The 23,604-nt window shown below is 42.1% G+C and overlaps 1 protein-coding gene across 3 annotated transcripts in view; it reads left to right on the top strand.

Moving 5' to 3' along the window:
- RHBDF1 (rhomboid 5 homolog 1) overlaps positions 1 to 23,604 on the top strand; it is an 864,530-nt gene that overhangs the window by 144,742 nt on the left and 696,184 nt on the right. For all 3 annotated transcript variants that reach the window (XM_063430225.1, XM_063430226.1, XM_063430227.1), the window contains one exon: positions 12,904 to 13,110. In XM_063430225.1, the coding sequence (XP_063286295.1) occupies positions 12,904 to 13,110 (207 nt within the window). The remainder of the gene's footprint in view (positions 1 to 12,903; positions 13,111 to 23,604) is intronic.

The following is a 23,604-nucleotide window of genomic DNA, read 5'->3' as shown; positions in this document are numbered from 1 at the left end:
CGAAATTTGTCCCATAGGAATGAATGGCAAAGCTAGAGTGGGAGCTGGCAAAAGCTGAAAAATCAGGACATGATTTCTAAACTGCCACTACTCCCTCATTTTCAAGCCCACCTACACAAATCTTATATCAAAACGTTCAGCTATCCCTGCTGCCACTAAAAATGTCCACGGCTAAGCCATAGTCCTGATTGTTTTCGCAATATGACCATTTGTTTGCAACTCACGCAGTCCATTGACATTCATTGAAACGCCACTCTGCAAAGCTCACATTTGAAGGGCAATTTCTAAACTGCGACTGTGCCTTCCTTGTTAATATCTCAGAGACATACTATACATCAAAATGTAGGTCTGGGTCTTGTGATTCTCACAATATAAAGCTCTTCACTGTAGGATTTATAGTTTTTAAAATACGACCGTTTGAAGATGGCAACCGCAAAAATACTCTGACCTGTGCAAGGCTGCAGCAGCAAGTGATGTCATAGACAAAGCCTTTTACACCTGCTAATGTTTTTATAACTGTATGTTTTAATGTAACTGTGAAGCACTTTGGGCAACAACATTGCAATTAAATGTGCTATATAAATAAATAATAACAGTTACTCCGCCCACTCCAGTTGTAGACTACTGGTGGAGGCAAGAACACTTCACAATTTCCCCAGAAATTGTACCTTTTCTAGTTAAGTGTTCTTGCATAGCAAGACCACTTAATGTTATCTCACATATATATTATTATTAAGTGTTCTTGCATAGCAAGACCACTTAATGTTATCTCACATATATATTATTAAGTGTTCTTGCATAGCAAGACCACTTAATGTTATCTCACATATATATTATTATTATTATTCTTATTATAGCCAAATTTGCCACCCTAACTCCTCCCACAGTTTTTACACTACATAGACAAAAATTTACCAAAACGTGCAGATTGTTCCCGATCGCGTTGCTATTACTTTGTGGAACGTTTCGCTGAATGGTTCTCGGAATATCGTCATTCTTGTGGCGAAATTTGTCCCATAGGAATGAATGGCAAAGCTAGAGTGGGAGCTGGCAAAAGCTGAAAAATCAGGACATGATTTCTAAACTGCCACTACTCCCTCATTTTCAAGCCCACCTACACAAATCTTATATCAAAACGTTCAGCTATCCCTGCTGCCACTAAAAATGTCCACGGCTAAGCCATAGTCCTGATTGTTTTCGCAATATGACCATTTGTTTGCAACTCACGCAGTCCATTGACATTCATTGAAACGCCACTCTGCAAAGCTCACATTTGAAGGGCAATTTCTAAACTGCGACTGTGCCTTCCTTGTTAATATCTCAGAGACATACTATACATCAAAATGTAGGTCTGGGTCTTGTGATTCTCACAATATAAAGCTCTTCGCTGTAGGATTTATAGTTTTTAAAATACGACCGTTTGAAGATGGCAACCGCAAAAATACTCTGACCTGTGCAAGGCTGCAGCAGCAAGTGATGTCATAGACAGGGCCATTTGCACCTGCTAATGTTTTTATAACTGTATGTTTTAATGTAACTGTGCAACAACTTTGCAATTAAATGTGCTATATAAATAAATAACAGTTACTCCGCCCACTCCAGTTGTATACTACTGGTGGAGGCAAGAACACTTCACAATTTCCCCAGAAATTGTAGCTTTTCTAGTTATTATTATTATTCTTATTATAGCCAAATTTGCCACCCTATCTCCTCCCACAGTTTTTACACTACATAGACAAAAATATACCAAAACGTGCAGATTGTTCCTGATCGGATTGCTATTACTTTGTGGAACGTTTCGCCGAATGGTTCACGGAATATCGTCGTTCTTCTGGCGAAATTTGTCCCATAGGAATGAATGGCAAAGCTAGAGTGGGAGCTGTCAAAAGCTGAAAAATCAGGACATGATTTCTAAACTGCCACCACTCCCTCATTTTCAGGCCCACCTACACAAATCTTATATCAAAACGTTCAGCTATCCCTGTTGCCACTAGAAATGTCCACAGCTAAGCCATAGTCCTGATAGTTTTCACAATATGACCATTTGTTTGCAACTCACGCCTTCCATTGACATTCATTGAAACTCCAGTCTGCAAAGCTCACATTTGAAGGGCAATTTCTAAACTGCGACTGTGCCTTCATTGTTAATATCTCAGAGACATACTATACATCAAAATGTAGGTCTGGGTCTTGTGATTCTCACAATATAAAGCTCTTCACTATAGGATTTATAGTTTTTAAAATACGACCGTTTGAAGATGGCAACCGCCAAAATACTCTGACCTGTGCAAGGCTGCAGCAGCAAGTGATGTCATAGACAAAGCCTTTTACACCTGCTATTTTTTTATAACTGTATGTTTTAATGTAACTGTGAAGCACTTTGGGCAACAACATTGCAATTAAATGTGCTATATAAATAAATACTAACAGTTACTCCGCCCACTCTAGTTGTAGACTACTGATGGAGGCAAGAACACTTCACACAATTTCCCCAGAAATTGTAGCTTTTCTAGTTATTATTATTATTCTTATTATTCTTATTATAGCCAAATTTGCCACCCTAACTCCTCCCACAGTTTTTACACTACATAGACAAAAATATACCAAAACGTGCAGATTGTTCCCGATCGGATTGCTATTACTTTGTGGAACGTTTCACCGAATGGTTCACGGAATATCGTCGTTCTTATGGCGAAATTTGTCCCATAGGAATGAATGGCAAAGCTAGAGTGGGAGCTGGCAAAAGCTGAAAAATCAGGACATGATTTCTAAACTGCCACCACTCCCTCTTTTTCAGGCCCACCTACACAAATCTTATATCAAAACGTTCAGCTATCCCTGCTGCCACTAGAAATGTCCACGGCTAAGCCATAGTCCTGATAGTTTTCACAATATGACCATTTGTTTGCAACTCACGCCTTCCATTGACATTCATTGAAACTCCACTCTGCAAAGCTCACATTTGAAGGGCAATTTCTAAACTGCGACTGTGCCTTCATTGTTAATATCTCAGAGACATACTATACATCAAAATGTAGGTCTGGGTCTTGTGATTCTCACAATATAAAGCTCTTCACTGTAGGAATTATAGTTTTTAAAATATGACCGTTTGAAGATGGCAACCGCCAAAATACTCTGACCTGTGCAAGGCTGCAGCAGCAAGTGATGTCATAGACAAAGCCTTTTACACCTGCTAATTTTTTATAACTGTATGTTTTAATGTAACTGTGAAGCACTTTGGGCAACAACATTGCAATTAAATGTGCTATATAAATAAATACTAACAGTTACTCCGCCCACTCTAGTTGTAGACTACTGATGGAGGCAAGAACACTTCACACAATTTCCCCAGAAATTGTAGCTTTTCTAGTTATTATTATTATTATTATTCTTATTATAGCCAAATTTGCCACCCTAACTCCTCCCACAGTTTTTACACTACATAGACAAAAATTTACCAAAACATGCAGATTGTTCCCGATCGCGTTGCTATTACTTTGTGGAACGTTTCGCTGAATGGTTCTCGGAATATCGTCGTTCTTGTGGCGAAATTTGTCCCATAGGAATGAATGGCAAAGCTAGAGTGGGAGCTGGCAAAAGCTGAAAAATCAGGACATGATTTCTAAACTGCCACTACTCCCTCATTTTCAAGCCCACCTACACAAATCTTATATCAAAACGTTCAGCTATCCCTGCCGCCACTAAAAATGTCCACGGCTAAGCCATAGTCCTGATTGTTTTCGCAATATGACCATTTGTTTGCAACTCACGCAGTCCATTGACATTCATTGAAACGCCACTCTGCAAAGCTCACATTTGAAGGGCAATTTCTAAACTGCGACTGTGCCTTCCTTGTTAATATCTCAGAGACATACTATACATCAAAATGTAGGTCTGGGTCTTGTGATTCTCACAATATAAAGCTCTTCACTGTAGGATTTATAGTTTTTAAAATACGACCGTTTGAAGATGGCAACCGCAAAAATACTCTGACCTGTGCAAGGCTGCAGCAGCAAGTGATGTCCTAGACAGGGCCATTTGCACCTGCTAATGTTTTTATAACTGTATGTTTTAATGTAATTGTGCAACAACGTTGCAATTAAATGTGCTATATAAATAAATGATAACAGTTACTCCGCCCACTCCAGTTGTATACTACTGGTGGAGGCAAGAACACTTCACAATTTCCCCAGAAATTGTAGCTTTTCTAGTTTCTCATGTTTTAACAGCGATTCATTAAGTCTCCATTCCTGATCAATTTGATTCTTATTTGTTTTAATTTTTAAAAAGACTGGGGCATGATCAGACCAAGTTAAGATATCTATTTTACGTGTAATTTCTTCATTAAAGAGATTATTTTTGGTTAAGAATAAGTCTATCCTTGAATACGAATGATGCAGGATTGAATAAAAAGTATAATCTTTTGTTTCTGGATTTAATATCCTCCATATATCCATTAAATCAATTTTTTTTTAAAAAATAATTAAATCTTTTAACGCCCAATTTTTGTTTTATGTTAATTTATTTTCCTCTTTGAATTTTTTTAATCCATTGATACATCACTAAAAGAGTTAAAGTCCCCTCCTAAAATTAAATAACCCTGTGCATTTTTTTTTCAAAAAGAGATTCAAGAAATTTAATCTGATTCTCATTTGGTGCATAAACATTCACCACTGTATAAAGAATATTATCTAATAAACATACTAAAATAATATATCTCCCCTCTCTATCTATTTCTTTGTGTAGAACATTAAGTGATATTAAGTTTCTAATCAGTATGAAAGTGCCTCTACTTTTTTTTTACTGTAATTTGCAAGCTATTGATGTGTCAAAAAATATTTTTTTTGTGACATCATCCAATGTGTTTCTTGTACTAGTGCAATATCATTTTTTGATTTTTGTTTAGTGTATCCATTAATTTCCATCTTTTATAAATGGAATTTAATCCTTAAGCATTTATAGCGGGAAAATGTAACATTAAAAAAAAATTAAATCTTTTGTTTTCCCTTAATTTTCCCTTAACACATTCATACAACTCATACATAGATAGGTCAATAGACCTTCCTTATGTATAAGCTCCCTCTGGCCCATCCTAACTTGAACATCTGAAAGGATAAACTCCCTTCAGAGCTAATGAGGTTAATTAGGATATTATTCCTGGAGGAGGTTTGCTCACGAAACTTTATCCCAAAAGAGTCAAGTATAACTTAGAAGGATATAGGTCAGAAAGTCATGGGGGATAGGCATCAATTTATAGGTAGGAGGAGAGCGGAGGTAGGAACCCATACATAGGGAGGAGAGGGGGGAACACCCATTCCAAAGAGCTATGCCTCAATATGTTCCGGTTTCCTTTAGGACAATTTTAAGAATCCACTGATTCTTTAAATTGAACTCCCTAGTACTTCTTCGGGGGGCTCTATAACTCTCTTCTCATTTTTCTATCCATAGTTTAATGCTGGACCCTTTCCCACTCATCTCACTGCCCCATTCACCCCCAACCCCAGAAACTTGCAATCCGGATGTCAGGTAAGTATTCTTTATTGGAACAGTTAAAAACAAAAAAATGCTGTGTAAAATTCTTGGGCTGCTCACCGAATTATAGACAGTCGGCAGTGACAGCCAGGATAAGAGATCCAAATTACTTTTACCTTCTATTATTGTACGGGACTTTCCTTTCGGTTTCCTGAGGCTGGTGAGCAGACCAAGAATTTTACACAGCATTCTTTTGTTTTTAACTGTTCCAATAAAGAATACTTACCTGACATCCGGATTGCAAGTTTCTTTCCCATGGATCCTACGCTCTCTAGGGGCTGATCCCACCAGAGGGCCATAGTCACGAGTGGTGCTTTTACCACTCCATTTTTGTGAGTGTGATAGTTTGAGGGTTTCTCTGTTTTTTAGACATATATATGAGCCTTATAGTTCTGCACTAGGAGCCCTATTTTGCCTCCTTTACAGGTGTCCAAGTGATTTACTGTTTGCAAGTATATTTACAGATTGTTTTTTTGATCACAGTCACTGTCTTGCACTAGGTGTTGATATCAACACACTGTATATGCACCTTAAATTTACAACACGGAGGCATAATAATTCTCTATAAGAGGTCCACAGTGAATGCTAATTTATTTTGTTGCGCACCATCGCCACTGTAAACATTATTACAAATAAGCTGTGTCTCCTATTTATAGGAATTATAATTCAAATTTAAAACAGGATAGTAGAGACCATATTAGCATATATATAATAATTTGTAATAAAGATGCATATGTCCTATACAGTTCAGACATTATTAATCAGTAACATGGTATCCATCAATCATTTCCAAAAATACATATCATACAGCAATGAAAACGTACAAAAATATTCATATTATTAGATCCAATGATACATACATATTTGCATATACATTCCCAAAAGGAAATACAATATATAATACATATAGGGTTCCATATATAATAAACAAAACATAATAAGTAAAAAGCAATCAAGCCCAGAAAAAGAGTAAAAAAAAAACAAACAATAAAACAAATGTATATATAATAAAATTTAAAAAAAATACGCAAAAAAGACATCGTAACAACAAATTGCTGGGCTCGGGGGAAGCATATCCACAGAGCCCATAGATGTGGGTACAAAAAAGGTCATCAAAAACCTAAAAAAAATATAATAAAATATATAATAAAAAAAGAAGAAGAAACAAAACAAAAAGTGATCTAGGTAAGTAACTTCATGAGAATATGCATATATTATAGCCTTATTTGTATGTTAACGAATTCTCATGGTGTATCTTCAATAGGCTGTATGGACAAGACTTAAAAAGAGTTTGACCTCGATGTCTATTAACACCCCTAACACTTCAAGTTCTTCAGATTATCAACACCCATAGTGTAAGGAAAACCAAAAAATAATAAGAACATAGCAAGTAGACATAAGTATATAATCAATAGACCAAGATCCATCTTATCTATAGCATGAAAAATAATGTTCCTCATTCATACCATTAGGATAAAAGGTATTTAACCTGTGTATCCAATATAGTTCTCTCTGACTTAACATTTTTAGTCTGTCACCTTCTCTCGGTGGAGTTTTGACCTGTTCAATACCCCAAAATTTAAGTTGTGAGACCCAATGTCCCATCTCGTTGAAATGGCTAGCTACTGACAAAGTAACTGATTGGTTTCTAATTGCACTTTTGTGCTCAACTATTCTAATGGTCAAATGTCTCATAGTCTGTACCACATATCCCTTGCCACAGGGACCTGTGATGAAGTATACAATTAAATTGGACTGACAGTTCATGTATGATTTGAGGTCAATCTTGTAACCTTAACTGGGATGGGTAAATGAGCCAGCCTTCATTGCATTGTTGCAATTATCACATCTCCCACACCTATACATTCCTTTAGGAGGAGTCAACCATGATTCCATCCTTACTGTATTAGTATTGGCTCTGGCATCAAACCTTGTCACAAATTCCTGGAATTTTTATAAGCCATTATGGGAACATCACTAAATACACTTTGTAGATCACTTTCTTCACTCAAGACATGCCAGTGTCTTCTAATTATGAATGTAATGTCTTTGGACTTAGGGAATGTATGCACAAAATTAATTTGTTTAGGCTGCTGTTCAACAACCTTAACCCTATTGTCAGTGTTTGGATGTGTCACTCTACCCCTAGCTTCTGGTAACAAATCGAGTGGGTAACCCCTAAATTAATTTTTTTTAATCATGAAGAGGTTTGCATATGATGGGGCCACATTGTTGGTAATAGGTATCCTTGTATAAAAAGTAGTTTTCATGTAGTACTCTCCGTAGGAGGTCAATAGCAAACACACGCTGTGTTTCATCAATCCCAAGGTGCATCATATGTCGTCTTACAGCCTAGATGCCCCCATCATGTGGGATGGAGGTATACATGATGCTGGCGTCTATTGTACATAGGAAAGTCACATCACAAAGTCCATCAAATTTACGTAATTTAGATAAAAGGTCGGTTGTGTCCTTAATAAAGGACTGTGTATTTAATACACAGATATTACTGATGATGTGCCACTCTTGTAAGGCAGCTGAACCAATAGATCGCTGCTTTACTCTTCATACCTCCTTTCAGCGCGCCACTTTGATTTAGCTATCTTTGCAGATGCAGAATCTCCTGTCCCGATGTCGGCCGACATCGCGCACACAATAACAACTTTGGGGCATGCACCTTACCTTTGGTCCTTTTTCTTGGTTCCTAAGAGGAAAAGTAGCCTAATAAATGCACTCAATTTATATTTGTTCCCTAATTAATGAAATTAGTCCCTAGACTATCAACACACACCTATATATATTAATCCGTCCCTTTGACATCACTTCCTTGGCCTGTCATGGTATTTGTAGCCCGAGAGTGTGTTCCTATAGTTCTGACTTTTCTGGTTTATGTCTTTGGCATTGTATTTGGTTTAACCTTTACTCTGGTAATAGGCCCAGTAATACATTTTTGTGTGTAGGGAAAGGGCTTCATAGTGTGCGTGTGTGCGCATTAGTCCTTGACACTCTTGCTTTTGGCACCACAATTGGTGACACTAGACAAGGAGGTTAATCTTTGCTGTTCAGAGCGGCTTCTACGACCAAAAGGAGTTTCAGTACTTGCTCGAACTGTTGTTTCTCCCATTGCCAATGCAAACTGCTGCTGTTCCCTTATCATTGCCCTCTTTCTGCATATCATGCACTTTGCTAACTAGTCTATCCACATAGGTAGGGTATTACAGCCAGATTGCCCTTGTCATTTTGGTAACCCCTACATACAGAGTTTAAGGAAACAGTAACTAGAATTAATTAAAATAGATAGAAATATATGTATACTGGATCTTAGAGTGGCCGGGTTAATGTGGTAGGTGAAAATAGAGAGTCAAATAGAAAGCCAAGGTCAAGGACACGAGAGGTACTCAAAAAGAGAATAAACAAGCCAAAGTCAGGGAACCAGAATATCAGAATAGTCAAATACAAAGCCGTTTCAGAAACATAAAAGACAACTCGACTTTTTATTTGACTATTCTGATTTTATTGACTGATTGGATTTGACTATTCTGATTTATTCTACCCGAGAGTGCGTTTTATTCTACCACATTCTCTGGTAGAATAAACCATGACAGGGCTAAAATCCTCAGAAAAGGGGGAGTTTAAATAGGGACAACCAAAATCCTCTTGGACAGCATTATCAACCTAGACCAAATCAAAAAGGGCAAATGATCTGCCCAGAAATATAAAAAAAGAACTAAACCTACAAGGTCCTCAGTGATCCGGCAGCCTCACAAGAAGAGAGAGTGTGCAGACGCACAACATTCAGAGCTGCAACATCACTGGAGTGCCCAAAAGCACAAGGTGTGCAATACTCAGAGACATGGCCAAGGTAAGAAAGGCTGAAAGACGACCACCACTGAACAAGACACACAAGCTGAAACGTCAAGACTGGGCCAAGAAATATCTCAAGACTGATTTTTCTAAGGTTTTATGGACTGATGAAATGAGAGTGAGTCTTGATGGGCCAGATGGATGGGCCCGTGGCTGGATTGGTAAAGGGCAGAGAGCTCCAGTCCGACTCAGACGCCAGCAAGGTGGAGGTGGAGTACTGGTTTGGGCTGGTATCATCAAAGATGAGCTTGTGGGGCCTTTTCGGGTTGAGGATGGAGTCAAGCTCAACTCCCAGTCCTACTGCCAGTTTCTGGAAGACACCTTCTTCAAGCAGTGGTACAGGAAGAAGTCTGCATCCTTCAAGAAAAACATGATTTTCATGCAGGACAATGCTCCATCACACGCGTCCAAGTACTCTACAGCGTGGCTGGCAAGAAAGGGTATAAAAGAAGAAAATCTAATGACATGGCCTCCTTGTTCACCTGATCTGAACCCCATTGAGAACCTGTGGTCCATCATCAAATGTGAGATTTACAAGGAGGGAAAACAGTACACCTCTCTGAACAGTGTCTGGGAGGCTCTGGTTGCTGCTGCACGCAATGTTGATGGTGAACAGATCAAAACACTGACAGAATCCATGGATGGCAGGCTTTTGAGTGTCCTTGCAAAGAAAGGTGGCTATATTGATCACTGATTTGTTTTTGTTATGTTTTTGAATGTCAGAAATGTATATTTGTGAATGTTGAGATGTTATATTGGTTTCACTGGTAAAAATAAATAATTGAAATGGGTATATATTTGTTTTTTGTTAAGTTGCCTAATAATTATGCACAGTAATAGTCACCTGCACACACAGATATCCCCCTAAAATAGCTATAACTAAAAACAAACTAAAAAATATTCAGCTTTGATATTAATGAGTTTTTTGGGTTCATTGAGAACATGGTTGTTGTTCAATAATAAAATTAATCCTCAAAAATACAACTTGCCTAATAATTCTGCACTCCCTGTATATTTTACACTTGCAGGGAGACTACCTGTGAGCACAGGCAGTCCCCCTGCAGGCAGACACTAGGACACCTATTGTGACCATGTGATAACTCTGTTGAGCCACAGGGGTCCTAATCCGCCATTGACTGTCTGGGTTGCAAGCAGTCTCCCCACACCGGGAGCAGCTCCGATCGCTGCTGGGGGAACGACGGCGATCGGGTAAGTACATCTTACTGTTAGGACGGTTCAGGACCGTCACCGGTCGGCAATGCAAAAATGCCGATGCCGGTCCTGAACCGCCTTCGGCCCTTAAGGGGTTAAATATTCTGTTTCGGACTAGAGTGCTTCTCATCCAGCCCTTTCCTACGTGCTTTAGACATTGCAGTACTTTTTCCAGGTGGGCTAATCTAACAGATCTATACCTACAAGTGTTTTCAATGCTAAAGGCCCCCCACGGAACCATTGAAGAAACAACAAAAACAAAGAAAACTCTATACAAAATGGAATAACAGCTGTGCCCCATTGTTAGGGCTTTTACCTTATGCAAGGTGGCCTAGAGGTTTGTCAACTGTAAATGAGTAAAGCTAACATGGACTTGTGTTCTCCAACCAATTAGTTTGATTTTCTATCGTTGGTGAGTGATTTAACTATAAGTAATTAGCTTATTACAGTAGTAGATGAATAGCACTTATACTGTCCTGAGAGCTGCACGGTCCCTGTCCAAGTGTGGTCTCTTTTTTTTTTTTTTTTTTTTTTTACTTCCCCATAAGCAAGGATAGAAATTGTTGTTCTGATTCCTTAATGTGCTCACTCTCAATGGTTCCCTGACAACTACTGGGAAGGACCGCCTGGCACCCCGACAGGGTACCTCCGTCAAGCTCACTTCCTAGCTCTCATCTGGGGCACAGGAGTGCTTCAGAACCTAGCCACCACAGCTTCGCTGGGGTCTCTCCGTTGATTCCAGCCCTGGAACAGGATCCTGGGTACAGCTTCAATTGATAAAGCTATCCTGCAGAGATTATAGCTGATCCTCCCAAACACTTGTGAAGATAGAGTGAAGGGCGTAAAGGAACTGTATTATTATGGCCAAGTTGCCTGCTTTTATATACGACCGCACGGCCACCTCATGCCGATAACCATTCCATAACATTCGAGGATAGGTCCCGCTGAGGTGACCGGGAACCCACAAAGTCCTCATGCCGGAATTAGTTTGGTTCCATTCGCATGAAGGGGAAGTGCTGAACCAGGGGCACCCAGGGCAAGCTACTAATGGTGGCTGGGAGGTGTAACTCCCAAACAGGGTCTTTGTATATGGCCCATAGTCCTTGGGCAGGGGGCTAGCTAGCGGGCTCCTCCAGGAGCTCATGGCATAGGCACATTTGCCACATCTAGGTAGGTGTCTCCTGGCAAATTATCTATGTTTATCCTTCCTCCTAGCCTGATATAGTTTTTTTTTTTTAGAGTATTATTTAGTAGAAACTGCTTTGGGAATTAATGTGGGTGTAGTAGCAGATCAGGCCATGTCCTAATCTAAACTAATTCTTGATTGTTACACTAACTGTACTACCGTAACCTTTCCCCACTAACCCTACTATCCTTAACGCATTATTGTTAACCCAGCATTAACCCTTTCCTTAGAGCAGGGGTGCTCAAAAGGTAGGTTTCCAGATGGTTTACAACTACAGCTTCCATGAGGATTTGTCATTCTAAAGCATTCTAAAGGCATGTAAAGCATCTGCAACATCTGGGGATCTATCTTTTAGGCACCCCTGCCTTAACCCTACACTAACCCTAACTCATCAAAATTCAATACAATTTCCTCTGCACAGTGCAGAGTGCTGTGTAAATGCAATCTTCTGTGTGATAGCAGCATGAGAGGGATAGCTCTCTCTCATGCTGCAGCTCCAGCATGCTGTCCCTCCTGCTTACGCAATGATCTGTGCTGGGCAGGGAGTCATGCAATGATATGCTGTCACGGACTTCTCAGACCCTGTAGCTCCCCTGCAGACTGACGTCAGGCAGAAAATCATGCAGCATTTTAAATGCAGTGATGTGAATGTATTTAAAGGGCAATATGCATTACTTACTTTCAGTGCTGCATAAAGCTTATCTGTCAGTCTGTGGCCACTAAATGTGTCCACAGCTGATGGATGGGAAACCAAGGATTGAAACCGGGGTCTCCCTGGTTTGAACAAGGATTTAAACCTGCTCACACCTAATGTGAACGATGTTCCATGCAGTCCTAATGTCATTAAAGCCCACTCTGGAGAATGGCATGAAAAGTCCTAATATTCTTAAGGGGTTAACAATTTCCTATTCATGTTCAGACAAATAAAATATTGCATTGTGCTCTCTCATTCATGGGCTTCGTTTCCTGGTGTGTCCCATTAACCTACAAAAATTACATTTGATTTCTCTGACAAATCTTTAAAACAAATTAATTTCCTTTCTTACTTTTATTTTTAGGTAATAAAAGACATGGTCTCAATCATATTTTTTTCATTATTTTACTTTCAGATTGTAGATCCTTTAGCAAGGGGTCGTGCATTCCGTATGGTGGATGAAAATGATGGATATAGCATGCCACACACGCCAATCACACCCGGTGGAACCTCTCTGTGCTCATTTACTAGCTCTAGATCTGGATTTACTAAATTTCCCAGGAGACGGAAAAAAGAATCAGTAGCCAAAATGAGCTTCAGAGCTGCAGCATCACTTGTAAAGGTGAGATTTATGGTATCTGAGATGCTTGATTTGTTATTTAATGTATGTGTGAGGGACTTTACCTAGTGGGTTATTTCAAGTAATAATATTTATAGAAGATTTAAAAATGTAGTTTTTGTTGTTGTTTTTTTAAGACTCAAAAGTAATTTAATTTGTTTTCCCTTAATTGATATGATGGTTTGTGTGTTTGACATTATATAACAATTATAACATGACAATATGTACATGACATCACCCACAGTCTTCAGGATAAAGATGCATAGTGATGTAGTTTTATTTTTGGATGTTGCACCAAAGCATAACTTCTTAATATGGTTCTCCGTACTTCTTAAAGATGGGCACCATACAGGGTTTCTTAATGAAACAGTGTGTCACTGTGAGCTACTCATCCCAACATGCAGGGCTTGAATTAAAGAAAAATACTCTTAGAAAGAAGTAAGGAGGGGGCGTGGCCTGACCATTCATGAGGATAGACGTGTGAACGATCGGCTCCGTGAGCGATCCCCGCAAAACAGCGATTAGAATAGCATTTAAAGAGATCAACCCCCTTTATATAAGCAAGAAGCCTAAATACACCTTGGGCATCATGGCACAACGCCTAACGAAAAAAACGAAGGGGAAAGAGGCTCCTAAATTACAGATTTCTGCCATGGCCTCACCGCCGCGACGCACACAAGATGGCGCCGAAAGGCCTACATCACCGGCCTCGAGTTCCGGACAGAGCGATATTACTTCGGTCTCGCGCAAGGACCTCCCTGCTACAGAATCAGCGATCCAAAAGATGCTCAATGGCTTACAAGCATCCCTAAAGGCAGATTTCGCCCAACTATCCAAAGAAATCAGGGCAGAAGTTAAAGCACTGGGTGATCGCACGGACTACATCGAAAATAAAACCGAAGAAATCATCTCGGCACATAACAATGTGGTGACAGCCCTTGATACCATGGAGACTAAATTCAATTTAATTTTCACTAAACTTGCAGACCACGAAGATCGGGACAGGAGGAATAATGTCCGGGTAAGGGGCATACCGGAAAGTGTGGGCCCACCTGAAGTGGGAGAATACACCCGCCGGATTTTTCGCCTGCTAGCCCCAGATCTACCAGAGTCCGCATTCATACTGGACAGGATCCACAGGTTACCTAGGCCTAAACATCTACCGCCCTCAGCTCCGAGAGATACTATAACTCGGATGCACTACTACACCACTAAGGACATCATAATGTCAGCCGCGAGGAAACGACCTAACCAAGTACGGTGTAAAGATTATTAAAGATATATGTACACATCAGGGCCTTAAGCCGTTCCCAATCTTGCAATCCCAATATCACATTCCTAACTCTTGCATTTTTCAGTATCTACAGTTAAAAAGTGCTATCTCCACCCATGTATCCTTAAACCCTCAGATCCAACCATACCGACTAAAGGACACGATAGAGATTCTAAATAGATGCCACCATTCACCACAAAAACCCAAATCTTTATCATTGTGCTATAGGAACACACTCGATTTTAATACTCCCCACTCATTCACCTATGTACAAAATTGGGAAAAAGAGGGAATGCCAATATTTACAAACGAACAATGGCTCTCAGCTCTGACAGCGCTTTCGGGCCTCACCTCCTGCTTTTCACACATAGAAGCACATAAAAAGGTGGTATACAGATGGTACCTTACACCGCAAAGACTCCATCAGATATACCCCAAAACAAGCCCGAAGTGTTGGAGGTACATGACAGACATAGGTAACATGATGCACGTTTGGTGGGAGTGTAAAGAGCTATCTCAACTCTGGACATTGGTCCATTCACTCCTGCAACAATGGATTCACCTTAAAGAACCCTTAACTCCGTCCTTAACACTCCTGCTGATCTTCCCGACCCATTGGAAGAAAGCAGATAAGAAAATAGCGTCCTTAATAATTTTAGCGGCTCGACATCTTATCGCCCAAAGTTGGAAATCCACCAGGTGTCCTTCGCATAGGGAATTACTAGATAGAATAACGCATTATTATAAATACGAGCTCCTAACTTCTACCTCCCACACGCTCAGAGCACGGACTGTCGAAGTCTGGAAACCGTTTATAGAATTGACCCGCCAAACCACTTCAACCACTACTATTCCTTAGCTAGCAGAGTCAGAGAGGACACCCTAGCCTAGTTCGATCTCTAGTTTAATCTCTTATCTGATTCCTAACGCCCCAAGGGTATATATCGATAGAGTAGGCTAACTTCTTTACGAGCTAGACATATGTAAGGACTCAAATGCTTTATTATTATGTTATATAACCTTGCGATAACTGTGTAATTGTATAATTGTATGATATATTGTACGATATGTGGCAAAATGTGTACAAATTAAGTGCCTTGACTGTACTGATCACCCTCCCCCCTCCCTTTCTTTATTCTGTACCCCTCTCTCGCTCCCTCCTTGTTTAAAAAAAATACATTTTAAATACTCGAATTCTTAGATTCGGGAAATAAAAATTTTCAATTGAAGAAAGAAGTAAGGAAAGGTAGGATAATGTATTACTGGTATTCTTGATTGTACTTATCTACATTGTGAGAGATATAGTTGCGGTCTTGAATGTAGACAAGTAATCCGCTTCTGGTCGCTCTATCTCTCGAGAATATGCGGCGGTGTCTTCCAAAGCTGATTCCGTTCATACCATTAGTATTGACAAGGTAGCTTGATTCCTAGTAGTGAAGTTGATCTTTGCCTTTCGACCTCTTTGCGACTTACTCAGAGCTCGTGTGGAGCCCAGGTCTGGAGGCTTTCCCCAGTATATATGCCTCTGCACAACACTGCCACATTGGCTTACCGTTGATTGAGTATGGATATTGCTCCAACTCCCGGGGCTTCTTTACGGTAAGCCTGATATGTCAACTAGGTATTACCAGTAGAGTTGAGCGAACCCGAACTGTTAAGTTCGGGTTCGTACCGAACATTACATTTTTTGGACCCCGGACCCGAACACGGACATTTCAGTGTATGTTCGGGTTTCCCACTTTCCCACGCTTTCCCACGCTGTGTAAAATGACACATAGCACTCTGATTGTATGGGTTTCAAGCTAACCAATTAGAGTGATCTGTGTCATTTTACACAGCGTGGGAAAATTCCAAAGAACTGTCCCACGCTGTGTAAAAGGACACAGAGCACTCTGGTTGGATGGATTTCAAGCCATCCAATCAGAGTGTTAAGAGTCATTTTGCACAGTGTGGGAAAGTTCTTTGGAATTTTCCCACACTGTGTAAAATGACACATAGCACTCTGATTGAATTAAACCAACCAATCAGAGTGTTATTTTCCTAATTGCAGGATGGGGCAAGGCTTTATAAGCCTTCCCCCGCCCTGCAGAGCTCAGTCTGTGCGGAGCCCTTCATGGGTGAAGATGGATTATTTTATTTTGCACCCTGTTTTTTTTTTTTTTTTTAATTGTGACGGTCATTATGGAATTTTATTTGGCCTTTTATGGGGATGAAAAAAAATAAGATTTTAGAAAAAAGAGGATATCAAATGGTGTATATATATATATATATATATATATTTTTTTTTACAGGTACTTCGTTAATGGTCGCCCCCCATTATTTTAGGGTGAGGGAGGTAGGTAGGGGTTATTTGTTTGGGTGGAGGGGGTTGACTAGGGGTTTGGGGACCCCTAGTCACCTTGGGGGGGTTACATTTTTATTTAGGGCCCCCATCCGCCGCTCAGGGGTGGGGACCGGGGGGACGACATTGGGTCCCCACCCTTATTGATATTTAGCGGCGGGGGCCGGGGTGGAGGACAGTAGGTCCCCCCCTCATTGTTATGTAGGGCCCTCACCTGCCACGCAGGGGTGGGGGCCAGGGGGGAGGACAGTAGGTCCCCCATCATTTTTATTTAGGGCCCCCACCCACCGCGCAGGGTTCGGGGCCGGGGAGGAGGACAGTAGGTCCCCCCCTCATTGTTATGTAGGGCCTTCACCCGCCACGCAGGGGTGGGGGCCGGGGGGGGGAGGACAGTAGGTCCCCCCATCATTTTTATTTAGGGCCCCCACCCACCGCGCAGGGGTCGGGGCCGGGGAGGAGGACAGTAGGTCCCCCCCCACATTGTTATTTAGGGCCCCACCTGCCGCACAGGGGTGTGGGCCAATAGGGTTTTTTGTTTGTTTGTTTTTTTACAGTGAGCAGCTCACTGTAAAAAAAACACTGCTCACTGTTTACCAGACATGCCCCTACTCGCGGTATAGCGAGTAGGGGCAGAATTTACTAATACTAAGTAATCTTTACTTTGTATTAGTAAATGTGGCTGAAAGACCAATTTAGGTCTTTCAGCCTTTTGGTAGATAGCTCCCTAATACAGTGGGAATTAGGGAGTTATCTACTAGGCGGCTGGTTATTTTATGTTATTTTAAGTGATTTCCCTATCCACATTTGTTTGCAGGGCACTTGTCCTACTCTTACTTTCTTTTGCAGCCCTTTAGCCCTTTCCAGGACTTTTTAGAGGCATTTTAGTGCCCAAAAGTTCGGGTCCCTATTGACTTCAATGGGGTTCAGGTTCGGGGTCAAGTTCGACCCGAACTCAAACTTTTTGACGAAATTCGACCGAACTTGGCAAACCCGAACATCCAGGTGTCCGCTCAACTCTAATTACTGGCCTTAGAGAGGCCAGAATTAAAGCTGAAGTGTTATGGTTATGGCCCCAGACATGGCCATGGCCACATCAGTTGTGTTTTTTTTTTTAACCCCCTCCAGACTCATTTTAGTGTCCTCCTAGCCACCCCCAAATACCCCTAGATCCCCCATTTCACTTATTTTTAGAACTTTATATCTTGCCTAGATCTAGATAGTAGGTGCCGCCAACTTAGTGTGGGCAGATGAAGGCACTTTGTAGCAGAGCTCTAGTCCTGACAAGGAATTTCTCTAAAAAATCTTTCACAAACCGGCACAAACAAGGCACTGAAAAGGCTCTATTCCCCACCCCCCAGTAACTGGACAACACACAGTTCTGGGAGTACAACAGCAGTTTTATTTGAAGACAAGTATTTTTATAGCCAGAGCCCCAGCATGGGGTCTCCATGCATTTACATTGTAAGCCCGCGCAGGTGTCTGTGTCTGGGAGATAATTGAGTAAGAGACCAGTAAGTTAATAATCCCCTGGATACAGAGAGCCAAACATGAAACATAATAAAACAACCTAAAATACAGTGACACCCCACAGGAACCCAACATGTCCTATATCCCCGGATAGCTCTCATACAGGTGCCCAAGTTTTCCAAATAACGCCCGGATCTTTAATATCTTGCCTGGATCTAGTTCCTAGGTGCACACTAGCTAGCACTGTAAAAAATATAGTCCAATCGCCACCAGGATAATGATTTCACCAACCGCACATGTGGACGAAGCCCACAAGAGTTCCTGTGTAACAAGTGGTTTGGGCCGCTCAAGTATCGGGTGCTCCTGTGGTTAAAGAAAGTTGCTCCTGTGGTTACCTTGGCTCGTAGGTAGCGAATATTGTCCTCCATCTATAGTTTATTCCCCCCAATTAGCGCTCTCCTGGGTTGTCTACAACTGAGGCAAATGATGGAACAAATCCTCCAGGGTCACGTGGTAGAGTGGTCGAATATAGTTCCATGGAGTTGACCACCAGATTCCATTGTCCTCATTCGGTAGGCAACCCAGCGAGAGTGTCGTTTGGGAGAGGGAAGATATGAAGCCAGGGGAACACATAGGGTTCGGTAAACAAAGGGGAAAGAATCCTTGTTCGGGAAACGAACAGGGGGATAAGGGCAACTAAATGTAGATGTAGGTCCACCCTTATTTACTAATAACAAGTCATTTTTAGTTAATATTAGTAAAGTTGTAAACTTTTTAGTAGATAGCTCCCTAATACTGTGGGAATTAAGGGACTATCTACTAAGCGCCTGCAAGATACAGCTGTGGCAAGAATCGTATAAAAAATTCATTCTCCGAATGAAATTCTGAACCAAATAAAATGACCAAATATCATAAGAACACAAATGGACAAACTATGGGCATTCAGTTCGCACAAAATTCTGTGAATTTACTGGAGCTATATGACAGGACATTCGGTAATAGTGATAGGAGGCATCACAAGAACACAGAGGAGGGTGAGTATTGTGGGAAATGTTTCTTTGACCACAGGAAATGGAGCGGACATAAGCTTCTCCTTTGGTCAAATAAAGTAAAGCATAGGAAAAATACATAAGACAAAGTAGTCCATACTTTGTCTTTTGTTTTATAGAAAACTAGAACAGATATGAAATAAATAATAACAGATTCTGAGAGAGTAACAGAGGAGGACACAATAGGAGAAAGGTAAGTTCTGCATGACAGTGGCGCTTTAACGAGGTGTCTATAGTAAGGCAACATATTAGACCTGTAAGCAGGTAGGAAAATGCCACTATCAAGAACTACAGAGATCATATAAGTAAAAAGATGAGTCAAGGGGTCTTGAATTAAAAATAAACATAGATAAGCTGGATTAATGGACCAGAAAGATAGTATTCACTATTGGATATGCAAAAACCACAGCAAGGCATAGGAAGAAGTGCATGGTTACAATAGTCATCAACTAGTTACCATTGGTCATCAACATTCATATGTACCCACAACTTTTTTTTTTAATAATTCTTTATTTAGTGATGACAGAGGAAATCACATATCACAGTTGTACGGCTTATGCAAAAGCCTATGCGTGGTTTGAGCATGGGTAGGCGTTTTTAAGTCGAACAGTGATACAGCACTCTTGTCTTGTCTTGAATAGCGTCAGTACTCATTTTCCACCTGTCAGTGTTCATAAAAGTAATACAATTGGTAGTAACAATAATGACAGAGGAAATCACATATCACAGTTGTACGGCTTATGCAAAAGCCTATGTGTGGTTTGAGCATGGGTAGGCGTTTTTCAGTCGAACAGTGTGTACAGAGCTCTTTTCGTGTCTTGAATAGTGTCAGTGCTCATTTTCCACCTGTCAGTATTTATAAATGTAATACAATTGGTAGTAACAACAGAGAAATATTCATATCGGAAAACATTATTAACTTATTGTAATAGTTCGCTTAGATTGCCATCCTGTCTTGGTGGCTGTAGTGTGTTGCACTATAGGCCGGAATACCGGTTGTCCCAGCCCATGTGCAGAAACAAAGAGGGGGGGAGGGTGGAGAGTTGGGGGTCCATCATGTCCGTCGGTCAGTGCTCTAAGTCATGGTTTTCTATGCAAGTTTCCCATGGTTCCCATGTCTTGGTGAATGTTTTTGCGGTGCCTCTGATTTGTGCTGTCAATTTGTCCATGAGGTGACATTCTTTGATTTTATTACCATGGTCATTGTACCATGGTCATTGGGAGGGTCGTGGGTTGTAGCCAGGTTTGGGCCACGGCCCTTCAGGCTGCCAGTGCTATTTTGTTTAGCAATTGTTGTTCTGGTCTGGACCAATTGTCGATGGGCTTGGCTAGCAGGAATGTCCATGGGTTTAGGTCAACTGGTCTGCTGAGTATTTGGGCTACGAGTGTTTGGATGTCTGTCCAAAAAAGCTTAATTGTGGGGCAGTGCCACCACATGTGGGTGTATGTCCCTTTTTCTCCGCAGTTACGCCAGCAGAGATCGGTAGGCGGTTTTTTCATGTGATACAATTGAACCGGCATGGTATACCACCAGAACATTGTTTTATATGCCTGTTCCTGCATTGTGACACAGATGGAGGTTTTGGGAGTGGCCTCCCAAATGTCCTGCCAGTCGATACCCTCTAGAGGTTCCCCCAGGTCGGCTTCCCATTTATCGGTATAGTGTAGGTTGCCCCATTCCTGCGTGGTGGAGCAGAGGTGGGAGTACAATTGGGTGATCATGCCCCATTGGTATTGTTCTGCTAGGCAGATCCATTCGAAAAAGGTTGGCTTGGTTTTAGCGGCAGTTTTCACTGTCTCTTGGGCTGCATAGTTTCTGAGTTGGAGATATCTAAAAAAGTCAGCTGGGGTTAAGGTTGCTCTAGTTAGCAGCTCTGGGAAGGGGACTATTGTGTTGTCTGTGTACAGCTGGTGAACCCTCTGTAGGCCGGCTCGTGTGTGTCATGTCCCTGTCCGGTGGGGTTCCTGTCATTAAGTCATTGAATAAGGTTTCTAGGTGTGGTATTAATTCCTCTCTGAAGGTTTTGTAGTAACTGCCCTCAAAGCCATCTGGGCCGGGGGCTTTATTGCTTTTAAGGGAAGAGATGGCTGCGTTGATTTCGTCCTTGGTGATCGGTGCTGATAATTCTGCTATGGCCGTGGTATGTAGCTTGGGTAGGTGTAGCCGGGTGAGGAAGTTGGTTATAGTCCGATCCGTGTCGGTGTTAGTTATGTGCTCTTGTGGGGAATGATTGTATAGTGTTTTGTAAAAGGTTGTGAAGACTTGGGATATGTCTGTTGGCGTATCTTTCAGTGTGCCATCTGGGGCTCTAATAGCCATGATATGGGGGTGTTGGGTTCTGGGCCGCAGCATGCGGGCTAGTAATGTGTCCATTTTATTGGATTTGTCATAGCATGTCCTTTTAGTCCAGGTAAGTGCGCGGGCCATGTCATCTATAAGTAATTGTTTGATGGCAATGCGGGTGTCTTGTAGTGGTTGTAGTGTTTGGGGGTTTAGGTTTGTTTTGTGGCGCTGCTCTGCTGTACGGAGGGTTTCGAGTAGCTGGGTAAGTTTCTGGGTTTTAAGTTTCGTTATTTTGACGAGTGAGCCGCGGATCACGGCCTTGTGGGCAGCCCATACCGTGGTCATCGGGATTTCTGGTGTTACGTTTTTGGAAAAATAATTGCATATCTGTTTTTGGATGTCGTCGACTGTTTGAGGGTCTTTGAGGAGGGAGGTATTGAGTCTCCACGTCCAAGGAGTGGGGTTGTGGAGGCCGCTGAGGTAGATTGCGATGTCCGCGTGGTCGGACCACGCAATGGAGCCGATTTCGGTTTTAAGTGTTTTTGTGTAGCCTGCGTGGTTGGTGAGGAACATGTCTATGCGTGAGTAGGTGCTATGCGGAGGTGAATAGTAGGTGTAGTCTTTATGGCCGGGATGTTGTGCTCTCCACGCATCTATTAGGCCTGTCTTGCGGATGAATTTGTGCATGTGTTTGTCTTGTTCTCCCATTCCATGGGATCTGGGCATACCTGGGCGTGTGCTTCTGTCAGCTGCTGGAGCTGGAGTGGCATTGAGGTCACCTCCCAGCAGGATAATTCCCGTGGGGAGCGAGTGGACCATCTCTGCCATCTGGTTCCAGAATTGTGGTGTTGGTGTGTTGGGAGCGTATATATTGATTAGGTGTATGGGTTGTGAGTGGATACGGCCTGTCGCTTGGATGTATCTGCCGTCTGGGTCTGTGGTTACCTGGGTCAGGTGTAGTGGGCATCGCTTGTGTGTTATTATTGCTACACCGTTGTGCTTGCGGAAGGTCCTTGCCTCTGCGGCCAGTCGGTATGTGTTGTCCTGGAGGGAGACCTGGGCGGAACGCAGAAGATGCGTCTCCTGGAGGAAGGCAATGTCTGGGTTAAGTCTTTTCAGTTCTCTAAAGAGCATTCGCCTCTTACGCGGAGCATTCAGGCCCTTAACATTTAATGAGCCATGGTCTGTGGACTTTGGTGCATGCTTTTGGCCGGGGTGTATGTTCGATTGAGGTTGGGATGTCGTTGTGATGAGTTTGGAGCTGGCGTGCTCCCGGGAGTGGGTGTGTACTCCCACCCCTGCTCCTTCGAATTCGTATGCATGGAGTGGGCGTGTGGGAGTGTGTGCATGGTGTCAGTCGTCGTCTAGGTCGGATGTGGGTATAGGAAGGGTAGGTGGGTGGACGGGGAGTCTGTAGGGGAAGAGGAGTGTTATAGGAGAGGTAGGAGAAGGAGGATGTACGGTTATACCGTACGTGTATGGTCTTATCCAGTGCCTGACCGTGGGGGGGTGCATGGGTACCCATCTTTGCCGAGGCCGTAGCCATCAGAGAATGAGGGGTCATGAACCTTTAAACCAGTGTGGTCCCCGTGTACCATAAAGCGTTTGACAATTGAGTAACTAGTGTGCAGTTTTCTAGTCGATAATTTTTGTTTCTGTGGGCTTCCCATCCCTTAATCTTGTGATATTAGGCTTTGGTATTTAGGAGGTGGGGATGAGAGTCCACGGGTAGTACTGCTCGGTGGTGTTGTCCACAAATTAGATTGGGTTGTGTGGGGGGGGGAACCCTCACGGGGCTGTCTAGCGGTTAGGTGGGTGATCTGTCTGCGGGAGCCACCCCGCCCCGCCGGAGAGGGGGAGGGGGGAGGGAGGGGAGCACCGACAATACATCACGACTCATTGTAATACATTGCAGTACCCCACTGCTGTAGCTACCTTGTTTGAGTTTGTCCCTGTGTATCCCGCGCCCCCGGCCCTCCTTTTTTTTGTGGGAAATGTGGGTGTCGGGTCTTTGTTAGTCTGGGTACGGCGATCATTAGGCTGGTTCTGTAGTGGTGTTATTTGTCATCTGGCCGCCTGTTTT

The sequence above is a fragment of the Pelobates fuscus genome, chromosome 8, assembly GCF_036172605.1.
Source record: "Pelobates fuscus isolate aPelFus1 chromosome 8, aPelFus1.pri, whole genome shotgun sequence".
NCBI classification, from domain to species: domain Eukaryota; kingdom Metazoa; phylum Chordata; class Amphibia; order Anura; family Pelobatidae; genus Pelobates; species Pelobates fuscus.
This window is presented reverse-complemented; position numbering and strand designations above follow the sequence as displayed.